At 42.8% G+C, this 13030-nt stretch overlaps 2 protein-coding genes across 4 annotated transcripts; one reads left to right on the top strand and one right to left on the bottom strand.

Annotated features, from left to right (window-relative positions):
• Nucleotides 1–95: 95 nt before the first annotated feature.
• med22 (mediator complex subunit 22) lies at nt 96–7251 on the bottom strand. Of its 3 annotated transcripts, none has more exons than XM_084324640.1 (5): nt 7174–7251; nt 6788–6940; nt 6614–6694; nt 5038–5246; nt 96–1566 (listed from the first exon to the last, which is right to left on the bottom strand). In XM_084324640.1, the coding sequence occupies exons 2-5, from the start codon at nt 6908–6910 to the stop codon at nt 1359–1361; spliced, it is 621 nt and encodes a 206-aa protein (XP_084180766.1). In that variant the 5' UTR covers nt 6911–6940; nt 7174–7251; the 3' UTR covers nt 96–1358. The 3 variants fall into 3 exon arrangements, with proteins under 3 accessions (XP_084180766.1, XP_084180767.1, XP_084180768.1); XM_084324641.1 differs by having other exon boundaries at nt 6788–6914; nt 7174–7249; XM_084324642.1 differs by lacking the exon at nt 96–1566 and having other exon boundaries at nt 4770–5246.
• Nucleotides 7252–7432: 181 nt separating this feature from the next.
• LOC311236530 (large ribosomal subunit protein eL8) lies at nt 7433–12988 on the top strand. The gene is made up of 8 exons (XM_084324209.1): nt 7433–7456; nt 8276–8396; nt 8589–8738; nt 9195–9335; nt 10899–10978; nt 11323–11453; nt 12368–12437; nt 12852–12988. Exons 1-8 carry the CDS (start codon nt 7454–7456, stop codon nt 12954–12956), a joined length of 801 nt encoding a protein of 266 aa, XP_084180335.1. The 5' UTR covers nt 7433–7453; the 3' UTR covers nt 12957–12988.
• The last annotated feature ends 42 nt before the right edge of the window (nt 12989–13030 follow it).

The following is a 13030-nucleotide window of genomic DNA, read 5'->3' as shown; positions in this document are numbered from 1 at the left end:
TACTTTATTAAGCTGACTAATGTGTGATGTAATTATAAAAACATACAAAATGAAAATCACATTACAAAAAAAACACTATAAATGAAATCCAAAATCATACACTCATGCAGTTCTGTGGTCAAGCATCGTACAATTATAAAGAGAAAAAAAGTTCTACAGGGATATTAAACCGTTGCTTTTTCTTAAGTTTGAATTCTCTGGCTTTTGAAAAACCTGAAAATTCTTATAGTTCAGTATTTGTTGTATAGAGCGGTATTTGCAAATTCTGCATTTGATTGGGTTTTATTTATAATAAAACACGAGATACTTGTGCCCTAATCATAAGAATAAGCGCTCAATGAAGAAACCCAATCCCTTAACAAACATCTAAGCTACTCATCATAGTAGTCAAATAAAAAATGTGTGGTGGTGGAGAGGGAGGGGGTAGGATACGAACCTGGTTTAGGGTAAGGAAGGGGTGTAGGGGTAGAGAATAGGATACAAACCCGGTTTAGGGTGAGGGGTAGGGAATAGGATACGAACCCTGATTTAGGGTAAGGGGTGTGGGTGCAGGAGGGAATGGTTAGAATGAGAGCTCCAGGTATTGACAATGACGCTACATACTAGGGCTGACCCCGAATAGTAGATCGAAAGGAGCCGTAGTCGACTGCCAACCTCTCAAATAATTTTTTTATAATCTTATAAAAAAAATTATTTTATTCTTTCCAAAAGCAAAGAGGCCTAGAAGCGTGGCTAACACTAATGGCACGCATACCAGCGAGGCTGCCTATAAGAAAACAGGCACAGTGGCACTGAAAGAGGATTTCACCCATCTATTAACACACTAGACTAGACAAATATCTAGATGTATCCATCAGTAGATCAATTGCATGCTTTCGCAGAGAGGACAAGGAGCCTTCAGTCTACTCCTTCAGACATTAAGCACCCCCCACAGCCCAAATGATTCAGGGGGGTAGTCGACTATCTGCAAATTTCGGCCAGTTTAGTCGACTATCCAAATCCTTAGTCTGGGACAGCCCTACTACATGACCCCCCCCTAATGGCCACCACAACCTAACGTGTAGATAGGCAGCAAGAGCCAGCATATCACTATGTAAAATTACTTGTGATGAATACATTTAAAAAATAATAATGTTACTATTCTGCCATTTTAGCTTATCGACGGTGTAGTGGTGATTCTTCCATGGTGATGTTTCCCCGTGGTACCCGTGTAGGCAGAGGAGGTCCCAAGTATAATACAACACAGCTGTTAACACTAACCTACACATACAGTACCGCTATATATATATATACACACACAAACTGTGAAGAGGTCTTTTTAGTATGCCAAAAACAGTATCTCGACTTTCTCCAGTGCTTCACGGCGCTTTCTCCGACGAGGTCGTCCCGTGTCCGTTCAGGTTGTGCGGGGGCGTGGTGGTGGTCTCCTGTGAAGGAGGGCCATCGGCGTCCTCCCTGCCGCCCCCCGGGGGGGCCGACCCGCAGCTGATGCCCGGGGAGGCCCAGCTGTCCCGCTGCCGGTAGGCCTCGCATAGGGGCAGGTCGGTACTGTCCCACTGACTGTAGCTTTCCAGAACAAAAACCAATAGGGGGCATAGAATCAGCGCAGCAGAGAGAGAGAGAAGAGAGGAGCAAGACAAACGCACCCAGTCACAATAAGCACATTCGCACGCATACGGGGGGGAAAGTACACAGATGCACAGATACGACAGACAAATGTGAAAGGTTTACGCATTAAAAGAGAGGGAAAGGGAAGGAGTGAAGGGAATAGTTACTGGTTTAAGAGAAGCCTGCAAGCTTGTTAGACGTCTTGTATTTGCTGCTTTATAGGCTAAGTCTTGTATGAATGGCAGGTTAATGTGATGTTTTCCTCAGCTTGAATATACCGTGCATCAAATAGTTTTGACACAACTGGATATATGAAATGGTACAACGCTGAAAAGCCCCCCGAGGACTGGTTGGCTACAGTGGGCACATGGCTAACCGAGTGGATTTTAACTTCACCAAACATAGGAGAGGGGTGCGTTAGTCCCTGATCTAGAAGTGCACAGGCAGAAGAGAGACCCACACCTGGAATGCTCAAAGCGGTATTAAAGCGAGGCAGCTCTCAGTCAAAAGTCGCACAGAAAAATGAATCGTCACCTTTCTCACAGGAAAACAAATTAGACAAACTACTGCAGTGTTTTGTCTCTACTTTATTGCTTTAATCGTTGTGGGCCTGTGCAGATAGCCGACACAGACTATAGGGTACAAACGAGCACAGTGAATGTGTGCAACAGTGCACGTGTGACGGGACACGGCGTGCACGTTTCACATCACCGAGGGCTAAGGACGGAATCTAGCAATATAAAAACACCTGGTCCTGGTTCCTTTTTACAGAAGGCAAAGTCTTTAGGAACCTAAATTCTATTTCACCAGTGGGAATAGTTTAAAAGAAAAATAAATCAATCTCAAATAAATAAACAGTCAGGTCCGATTACATAAACTACCCTGTACATGCTTCCGTAGTTCCTACTCAAAATTAAACAGATTATATAGGCTAGCTTTTTATACTAGTGATTCAAAAAAGAAATATATAACTTCACATAATTGTAAAATCTTTAAAAGTTGTATTTTCAATATAGTTTTAGTGTGAATGCATATTTCTTTTCCAGTAATGTTCCTTCTTCTTTCCTTCCCTACATAGTGTTTTACAGCAAGTGCCATAGATGTGTAACATGATCCATCCATAACACCAGGGATACATTACTACATTTAGTTTACAACACTTTTGAATGTGAAACCTGTCAAATCAAGTGTTTTCATTTCAAAAACACTTCATGCTCTCTGGTCAACACTTCAAGTCTATGGTACTTTTAAAAGAACGCCCCAAAATTTTGGGAAATTAGCTTATCGTCTTCTCCAGAGAGAGACAAAGATACCAGAAGATAAATACCAGTTTTCTCTCTGTGCGTTCAGTAGAAAGCTATCTGGCTGCATGTTAGCCTAGCACAATGAAGGAAGCGGACATGGCCGGTTAGCCTACGCATTGTCCAACTAACACCTCTCCCGAAGGCTAACCGGCCATGTCCGCTTTCATTCATTGTGCTAAGCTAGGCTAACATGCAGCCAGATAGCTTTCTACTGAACGCACAGAGAGGAAACTGGTATCTATCTTCTTGTCTCTCTCTGGAGAAGACGGTAAGCTAATTTCCCAAAATGTTGGCGTGTTCCTTTAAGAGAACTAAGGAAGAACACAACATGATGATCTCGACATTTAAAGAGGATTACCAATCGATTTAAGAATCCCTGTTATAGACCACATAAGTGACCGTGTGGTGCCGGATTCAAATGTCCCCTCCATGGGAAAATGAATGGGCTGCAATGTCCAAGATCTGTGGCTGTCGTAGTAGGGGTGTGCAAAAAAAATCTATTCTACCTCTACCGGTTTAAAATCAATTCACAAATTCCAAAGATTTATATAAAAGAAAAAAGTGTTCTTTTGTCTTGCTTTGTTAGTCCCGAAGACATGCCAGTAACGTGTTTCTGTTCAAATGATTGCATTTATGTTTCTTACTGACTGGACTAAACTGGAAAATAAATCGTACTCTAGGTTTACATTGATTTGATTTCAGTGTGGTTTTTTCTTTGAGACCTATTAAAGTGTCTATTTCAAATGGGAAAAGTAACTCAAAACTGCAATCTAGAATAAAATCTATGCATGCATTGAATCTAGAATCAAATCTATGCATGTATTGAATCGAGAATCAGTTTTGAATCGAATTAATATTAAAATAATTCATTTTCACCATAGAGAATTGTATTTTGAGATCCAGATGTTCAATATCAAGTCCAAAGTCACTTAGGTGGTCTATTCCTAGGATTACTATTCTAAGATAGTCCGGTCAACATTTGTACAAATTACTCTCCCAAGTCTGCTTCAAGCTAGAAACCCGACCAGAAATCTTTTTGGACCATATGAGATTCATGGCAGTGCTATACATGATTTGTCAATGTTATAGATTTTGCAGTAGAGAATACACACTTAACTGTGGGAATGACATCTTTAAAAATGCAGAAATCCAGTGGTATTCCCCTTTCATGATTAAGTCTAACACATGGCTTCCTGTCTGAAGAATAATATAGGAATACTCTATTCTATTCTAATATAAAAACAGCAATCATGACACATGAAGCATAAAAAAACCCAAGGCACTTACTCATCATCTACAATACAAACAATGTCATGGGTGGGCGTCTAGTCTAGTCTACTACTGAAATTAGATGGGTTTTCACCACGGCATGCAACACTGTACATCACACAACTGGACGTTGGCTGTGTGTGTATTCGTTGATGAACTGTAAATGGTACAGTTTTGAAAGACATCCAAAATGAAGGTGAGAGAGAGTAAAGCCACAACACTAAAGCTTTCAGGGGTGTTATTCAAACCTACATAAAGAGCCAGGGCAAGAAATTAAACTTGTTTTTGTCCGTCAGCCACCGCGGACGGACCACCTCCACTATTTTACCAGCCAAACTGATTTTTAAAATAGAAACAATCCTCTTAGTGGTTGTTTAACTATAGCAAAGTGGCTGGTAGAGTGGACAAACTAAGGTGCTGTAAGAGGTCTTTTTTTGTTTGTTAAAATAATAGCTCTACGCTCCAGCAGCCATCACTGATATAGATTGTCTGGTCAGTAACATGAGTCTCCCAGTCCCTCTGCTCTGCAGCAAACACAAAATGCATGTTCTGGTATACCAGGAAATGTATTTTATGTTTACTGCAGAGCGGAGGGACTGGGAGACCCATGTTGCTGACCAAACACTCTATATATCAGTGATGGCTGTTGGAATGTAGAGCTATTGAACACTTGTTTTAACAAACAAAAAATACCTGTAACCACCCACTGCCACCATGTACAATGGTTTGGCTTGTGGCTGGTGTTAAGTTTCCCAGCCCTGCCTATAAGGCACTGTGGTGAATGGGGGGGGTAGGATTCATATTCATGAAGGGCAGTGGGTTAGGGGGGGGGCTGGCTGCGTGAGCCTACTTGTACCTGGAGGAGTAATATTCTTCCTCTAGCTCGTACAGGTCAATGGCGATCTCGTCGCGGAGGTTGGTGAGTTTCTTGTCGCACTCCTCCTGCAGCGCGCGGAGCTGCTGGTTCTGGAGGCCGATGGCGTCGTTCACGGAGGGGAAGTCATTCAGGATCAGGAACTGCTTCAGGTCCGACACCAGCTTCATCAGGGACTCGCCGGCGCGCACCTGCCACGGCGAACACAGTTCACAGAGTGAAGTGTAGAAATTACAACCATGTTCGTGATGTTTCAGTGTACTATAAGATAAGATAAGATAGCGGCTAGGTGGTGTAGTGGGCAAGGCACTCGCCACCAATGTGGAGACGCTGGGTTCGCGTGTTCGAATCCAGCGCTCCACATTGTTTTCAGTTTAGCTGGTCGTTCGTACTAATACACATTGGCCGTATTAGGGGGTGGGAAACTGATGGGTGGGGATCGGGCGTTGTGGACAGCGACTCCTACAGGTCGGTTGGTGCGCCTGCGCAGTAGAATCAGGAAGTGTCGGGGGCAGCGTGAGCCTCCCACGCGTTACTCCTCGCCACTGAGAGATCGAGCTGCGCAGGTGAAAAGATGCGACTGCTGTTACCTCAAGTACCGGAGGGGACTTGTGCTATGTATGACTTAGTCCACATTGCAGCCGGCTTGTGGGAGGCAAGAAACAGCGTCCGTGACAGGGGAGGGTTGAATTGGATGATACGAAATTGGGATGGGAGAAAAAGTGGATCAAAAAAAAAGATAAGATAAGATATTCCTTTATTGATCCCCTTGGGGAAATCTGGGTGTCATAGCAGCATTGGGGTGGGGTGGGGGGGGGGGTACAGGTATGGGAAGGGTAATAGTAGAAAGACGTAAATATAGGGGCGGCTGATTGGCGCAGTGGGCAAGGCGCTCGCCACTAACGCAGGAGATGCTGGTATCGAGCCCAGCTCTCTGCGTTGCTACCGGCTGGCCGGTCGTTCATACTAACACAATTGGCAAGTGTTAAGAGGGTGGGAAAGCCGGTGGGTGGGGATTAAACGTTGTGGACAGCGACTCCTACAGGTCGGTTTGGTGACGCCGGTGCGACGGAAGCAGGAAGTAGCGGGGGCAGCGTGAGCCTCCCACGCGTTACTCCTCGCCACCGAGAGTTCGAGCTGCTGCGGTGAAAAGATGCGACAGGCTGCCTCATCGTGTACCGGAGGGGACATGTGATGCAAGGCTTCTGTCCTCACTACAACCGACCAGTGGGAGGCATAGTCTAGCAACGTTCAAGACAGGGGAGGGAAGAATTGGATATACGAAATTGGGATGGGAGAAAAATAGAAATTCGATCGGAATATAAAAAATATGAGAAAAGTAAACGGTGTAATCAATCAAAGGTGCGGATGAGGATCTGTGTGCCCTATCAGTTATATTATAACTTTTATATTATATATTTTTTGGCCCGGAAAGATCTCTGTCCAAAGAGATAGCATTGTGTCCATGAAATGTTTACGTGATCACTGTTGCATTCTACATAACAGTGCCTTCAGTTCTGGCTGACAGTGACGCTGATGAAGAATGACAAACACTTACAATGTTGGCTGCTCTGACGTGCATCTCATAATGGTCCTGCTCCCCCTGGGTTGCTCTGGAGACCTGCGTCTCCTCCTCCACCTAGAGAAAATGTAAATATAATATGAGGGCATGAACATAACCCAACCATATTATTTCTGTGTAAAAGGGGGAGGAGGGATGGGATGGGCATACCTTTGCTGTTTTGATGATTTCCGTGAAGTTGTCGAGAATCGATCTGATGTCATCCTTTAGTCTTTTGTTGTAGCTCTGGAGGAGCGTTTCTTTGCTTTGAGGGAGCACCCTTTGGTTGGCCATCGTGCTGCTCAGGAACAACAGGCAAAGCAGCTAAATGACAAACCCATTCAGACCATGAGTTTACTGCACAGAGTAACATGAACACGACAACACGAGAGACAAGACAACAGCAACATACATACATAAATCTCGTTGTGGACCTACTCACACGAGAAAACAATGAAGCAATCATGTATAAGTAGCTATGTTAGCTACATAACGTTATACATAACCTGTAAACTATTTTCCGTTTCGCTATGTTAATACAGTTACAACTTACTCACCTCCTAGAGCATAATTTACAAACAATACTTGTGTGGAAACGTTTGCGGTTCAAAAACACGGCCGCCGTCCATTGTAAATGACGTATCTTCGGCGGAGTTCCCTGTAGCCCACTGATCCTGGACCAGTTAGCTATTTTGCCATTAATATTATTGAATGGATTCCATCATGAGATCAACCCGACCTGAGACCAGCGCTTAGGACGTCTCGTCACCGCGCCGCAAGTATCGCGGTACTTATATTACCCACAATCCTCTGGTCTTTCTTTCTGTCTGAACCAACATGGTGAGTGTACAGATTTTCATCGGGGGAAATATTTTATGTGATTTCATCCATCTGCATCTCCCTCTTGAAACATTCTTTCACAATGGAAATCGCACCAATCCGTTCTATAAACTCACATACTCAATTGGAAGTTATTATGTCGTGATGATGTCAAGCGGATTTAGTCGAAATCTCTCCGGCTCTTATACCGCCGGTAGTTGACTGTTGAGCTACTCGTAAGCAGAACCCCCACACAGCGTGTTGTGTTTAGTGACATGTTCACAATTCCCTGCTCCGCATTTTCGTATAAGGACATACGTGGTGGTATGTTTTTTTTAGTGTCATAAACATTTAGTCTAAATAACTGTTGGAAGTTGGAACTATACAGCGTTAGCTGTTTGGATTGGCCAGCTAGTTTGTTCGCTAGCGTTGTAGGCCTAGATGTATAACTCATGTCTAGCTATGATTCCATGGAGTAACGCTTTGGCGTGATGCTCTTATTACCCGTGTGTCTGTCACCTTAAATGCACTACATGCTCTGGGATTTTGTATTTGGTGGGAGACTGCAGTGTTTTATTGATGGGAGTTATCATTGATTAAGTTTGCCTACGTTTGCTGACGTTATCAGCATGGAAGGGTATCCATGTAGCTTAGCTAAGACACTTGGGTCAACAACATCTTATGTTACTACTGGCTTTTGCAATGATGATTTGAATTTCTTCACCTGACATCTGATGATTCAAATACGAGCTTTTTAATTCTGAGCTAAAGCCAATTCTGAGCATATGTGGATATTATAGCCTCTGCTAGTATTGCCTTTAATTTGTTTTTCTTTCTTAGCCTAAGGGAAAGAAGGCTAAGGGGAAGAAGGTGGCACCTGCCCCTAACGTCGCCAAGAAACATGAGGCCAAGAAGGTAGTCAACCCCCTGTTCGAGAAGAGGCCAAAGAACTTTGGCATTGGTGAGTAGCTAGAGGCGACACACTGGTCCACATCTCCCTTCCAACAACATGGTGCAGATGATGTAAAGAATATTTGCTATCTTAACAATTATGCAGACACCCACCAAGATCGCTGATGCACCCAGGAAGTTGAAAAAGCTGTCTTTTTGTGTTATTTCGATGCAATGTGCTGAATACTTTTTGGTGTTCCAGGTCAGGACGTCCAGCCCAAGCGTGATCTGACTCGCTTTGTCAAATGGCCTCGTTACATCCGCCTGCAGAGGCAACGCTCCATCCTGTACAAGCGTCTGAAGGTTCCCCCTGCGATCAACCAGTTCACCCAGGCCCTGGACCGACAGACCGGTGAGCTACAGGGGATAGTTTGGAGGTGATGTGACATGAGGTCTTGATGAGCTTATACGTGAAATGTCATCTTTTATCACATGGATTAGTTGAATGGAGAGGATGAGCTTAAAGTGTCCCATGGTTTGTTGAGGATTTCTTTGGATTGGCCACTTTGCAGATGATGTGAAATAATATTTGCTATCTTAACAGCAATGCTGACATCCCACCAAGATCACTGATGCAATTTACATTTAGTAAAGCGACTTACAGATTGTGAACAAGCAGGAGGGGTACATCTCTGGAATCGAAGTCGGTGGCATTGTTCGTCAAATAGTGTGGAACTTGAGTGTAGTAGTATATCAGCATCAGACTGTCCTTAACTGTTCAGCTGGCTCTTTAGAACCAAGGTTTCCCACTGCAGTGATGTTGACTGGCTGTATTTCTACTAGTGACTTACTTGTTTCCCCTCTTCAGCCACACAGCTGTTCAAGCTGGCCCACAAGTACAGACCAGAGACCAAGCAGGAGAAGAAGCAGAGGCTGGTGGCTCGCGCTGAACAGAAGGCCGCTGGAAAGATCGACACCCCGACCAAGAGGCCACCCGTCATCCGGGCAGGTGAGGCATGCGGAGGAACTTAAAGACCAGGGTGCAGTTTCACAGAACCCTCGCCACTAAGATCAACAAATAAGGGTGCTTTTACACCTGCCTCATTTCCTGGAGTGTTTACCGCTCTGTTGTGCTTCATTTGGGTCGGCATGAGCGCCGGAATCGAACTAGACTGTAACGTGAATTGGCAAACCTATAGTAGCCTCTTTCATAGAATTTTCATAGAAAGCAGTCATTGATATTACAAGATAATTTTTTGTTGTTAGGATTCAAACTTATGTTCAAAGAAAGGCTGACCTGCATGATCACATGGCTTTGTTTGGCAGTGGCACCAAATTCAAAATTGTATTTATGATTGGGACCATTACAAATGAACCTGGGTGTGAAACTGCTAGTCATTCTGATTTATTTATTTTTAAATTGGTCGTCAACATGTTAAAATAATAGCTCAACATTCTGTCAGCCATCACTGATCGTGTCTGGTCAGTAACATGGGTCTCCCAGTCCCTCCACTCTGCAGTAAATGGTAAACTGATTTTATCCAATCAGGAGAGAACTCTTATGGTTAAGTTTAAGAAAATGTGTCCTTGAAATAATCTACCAGTGCACTAAGCTAATTTGGCTTGGCATGGTTTCTTGAAATAAGTAAATGATATCTAGGGTTCTCCTGAATGGATAAAATGGACCAGGATACCAGAAGATTAATTTGTTTACTGCAGAGTGGAGGCACTGAAAGACCCATGTTATTGACCAGACACTCTTTGGTGATGGCTGTTGGAATGTAGAGCTATTTAACTCCTATTTTAACAAAGAAATACCACTTGTAGCATCTTTAACACTTTGGTTGCCACTTGTTAACGTGGTAAACCCCTGTTGAATGCCACCACCCACTTCAATGATAGCTTTGTGAACGCATAATCTCTGTCTTCAATTATGGCTGTGTCTAATCTGCCCGTCGTTTATCAATGACTTGTTTGCAGTCAACATTGTCGAGACGGATTGTTTTTTAATCTGTTCATTTCCGTTTGATATCATTTTGAAAAGCCCTCGTTTTTCAGGAAAATATATAGATTCCGTGATAAACGCCCTTTACTGGAATATTCTGACATACACAAAACTGTCATTTTTCGGCCTATTTATGAATAATTTTCAAATAAACGCTAGATTAATATCGATAGTATGTGTACTTATGCACGCTATAGAAGCGATCTGAAAAATATATTCTCATTTCCTGATCAACACACGCACATGGCACACACTGATATATAGGTCAAAACAGATCCGATTACCCCAAGACTGGTCAAATAAATTGCTTACCTCAGGTCAGATGTTATCCAAAAAGATTATTCCAATTCCTGATCGCCATTCCAAATATTGATCACTTATTCATATTTAGTGAGCCTTATTATTATTTAGTTAAACTTGATGCAATGATGTTTTGAATTTCTTCACCTGAAACAACATGAAGTTTTGCTTTTTAACCCTGAGCATCAAGTCGGTCCACAAATTCCTCTTGGAACAGAATGGTCTCTAGCTGGCAAAGACTTAATGGATGACTATGTTCTCCCACAGGTGTGAACACAGTCGTCACTCTGGTGGAGAGCAAGAAGGCCCAGCTGGTGGTGATCGCTCACGATGTGGATCCCATTGAGGTAGGTTGGTCTGTATATCTGAAGAACTGCTAACTGTTTTGATGCAGTATTTGATGGAGTAATCGCGGTAGAGCTGTGGTAATTTGCAATGATGATTGAATTTCTTCACCTGAATCCTCCATGTCGATCAAACCTTGAGCTTTTTAACCCTGAGCAGAAACCACAGCCTTACGAAATATGATATGTAACAAACCGTTTGAATCCTGTGATATGTAGCCAAAGGTTAGAATCCTACGACATGTGATATTTAACCAACAGTTGGAATCCTACAACATGGGATATGTAACTGTTAGAATACCACGACATGTAATGATTTACATCTTGTGCTCTCTTGCTTTGTCTAGCTGGTCGTCTACCTGCCAGCCCTGTGCCGCAAGATGGGCGTCCCTTACTGCATCGTCAAGGGCAAGGCTAGGTTGGGCAGACTGGTGCACAGAAAGACGTGCACTTCAGTTGCCTTCACACAGACTAACCCGTAAGTCCAACCGTGATGAACTGAAACTCTCGTGAGATGTGCTGAAAGTTGAATGACAATTATTCCTTTGTTCCTGCACTCTAGGGATGGGACAGTATGAAATTCTATATTTACTACAGAAATGTGACTTATGTCTATTGGGGCAGGGGGAAAGTATAGCAATGTCTGCTTGTTGGTCACAAATTTGGATGACTAACTTTTAGAAGCTCGCCGTCGCCCTCTGCTGTACAATTACCTTATTTTATGCAATACTGTCTAGTGACTTTAACTGGCAGCAGGTGGTAGTTTCAATTTAAGTCCCACAGTTTGCACACCTTCATTTTCTCCAGGTTCTCAAAGAGTAGGAAATGAATGTTGCATTTGGAAGGAATACTGGAGCACACTGGTATTCTTGCTACGTCACTTAATGTATTTTAACCCACTTGCAGCATCTTTAATGGGCTAAGATGTTCTTGGTTGTAAGATACGTTTGGGAAACTCGGCTCTCGTCTGAAGTGCTGTCAGTCTAGTGTGATTTATCACTTATTCATATTTAGTGAGCCTTATTATTATTATTTTAGTTAAACTTGATGCAATGATGTTTTGAATTTCTTCAACTGAAACAACATGATGTTTTTATTGAGCTTTTTAACCCTGAGCATCAAGTTGGTCCACAAATTCCTCTTGGAACAGAATGGTGTCTAGCTGAAGTCCTATAGATGATCCTATAGTTCAAAATCCATTCCCACATACAAGTATCACTATACAAATATCACGTCTTATTGTGTATCATAACCATATGGTCTCATCTCTGCTGCACACCTCAGTGTAGTTTATTGTGTATGAATTTATTCCACTTAATGAACATTTTAACTTTGAAGTGAAGATTTTGAAGACCATGTCTGTCATACTGATTGACTATTGTCCTTTCCTAGTGAGGACAAAGGTGCACTTGCCAAGCTTGTGGAAGCCGTCAAGACCAACTACAATGACAGATACGAGGAGGTGAGTGTCAATATTCAAGAAATAATTAATCTCAAGTTGTCAGTTTGTGAAATGAGCGATATCTACTTGATTTATATTGTATGCTTACCGTTACCGGTAACATTTTCTCCGTTGCTCTCGTCACCCAGTAAATGCATTTCGCTCCTGTATCAAAATCTGGCTTTTGCAATGATGATTTGAATTTCTTCACCTGAAACTATTGTGTTGATTCATAATACGAGCTTTTTAATTCTGAGCTAAAGCCGATTTATAGCATGCATGGCTATTATAGCCTTTCTGCTGGTATTACCTTTAGTAATAAAAGTAAATTTCTTCTTTGGCCTAAAGAATCGCCCCCCCCCCCCCCCAATTCATTGAGAAAATGTTGTTCTGTTACTCATGTTAAAACACCTTGCCACTTTGCGTGTCTTCCAGATCCGTCGTCACTGGGGAGGTGGTATCATGGGCCCCAAATCGACAGCCCGCATCACCAAACTGGAGAAGGCTAAGGCCAAGGAGCTGGCCACCAAGCTTGGTTAAACTGTTTCATATTAAAATAAGTGTTGACTCAACATACTGGTTGTTTTTGTTTTTTATGCATCAGAATATTTACG

Source organism: Notolepis coatsorum (genome assembly GCF_963971535.1).
Source record: "Notolepis coatsorum genome assembly, chromosome: 11".
Taxonomy (NCBI): Eukaryota; Metazoa; Chordata; class Actinopteri; order Aulopiformes; family Paralepididae; genus Notolepis; species Notolepis coatsorum.
The sequence above is the reverse complement of the archived record's forward strand: the minus strand, read 5'-3'. Positions and strand labels throughout refer to the sequence as shown.

What these genes read in the sequence shown, in the direction of transcription:
- LOC311236530 (XM_084324209.1), top strand. An exon ending in GCCAAAGAACTTTGGCATTG is followed by an intron (nt 8,397 to 8,588) that starts GTGAGTAGCTAG and finishes TTGGTGTTCCAG; the next exon opens with GTCAGGACGTCCAGCCCAAG. An exon ending in GCCACCCGTCATCCGGGCAG is followed by an intron (nt 9,336 to 10,898) that starts GTGAGGCATGCG and finishes GTTCTCCCACAG; the next exon opens with GTGTGAACACAGTCGTCACT.
- med22 (XM_084324640.1), bottom strand. Translation starts at nt 6,910, where the DNA reads ATGGCCAACCAAAGGGTGCTCCCTCAAAGCAAAGAAACGCTCCTCCAG. An exon ending in AAATCATCAAAACAGCAAAG is followed by an intron (nt 6,695 to 6,787) that starts GTATGCCCATCC and finishes CATTTTCTCTAG; the next exon opens with GTGGAGGAGGAGACGCAGGT. An exon ending in GAAGAATATTACTCCTCCAG is followed by an intron (nt 1,567 to 5,037) that starts GTACAAGTAGGC and finishes TGTTCTGGAAAG; the next exon opens with CTACAGTCAGTGGGACAGTA.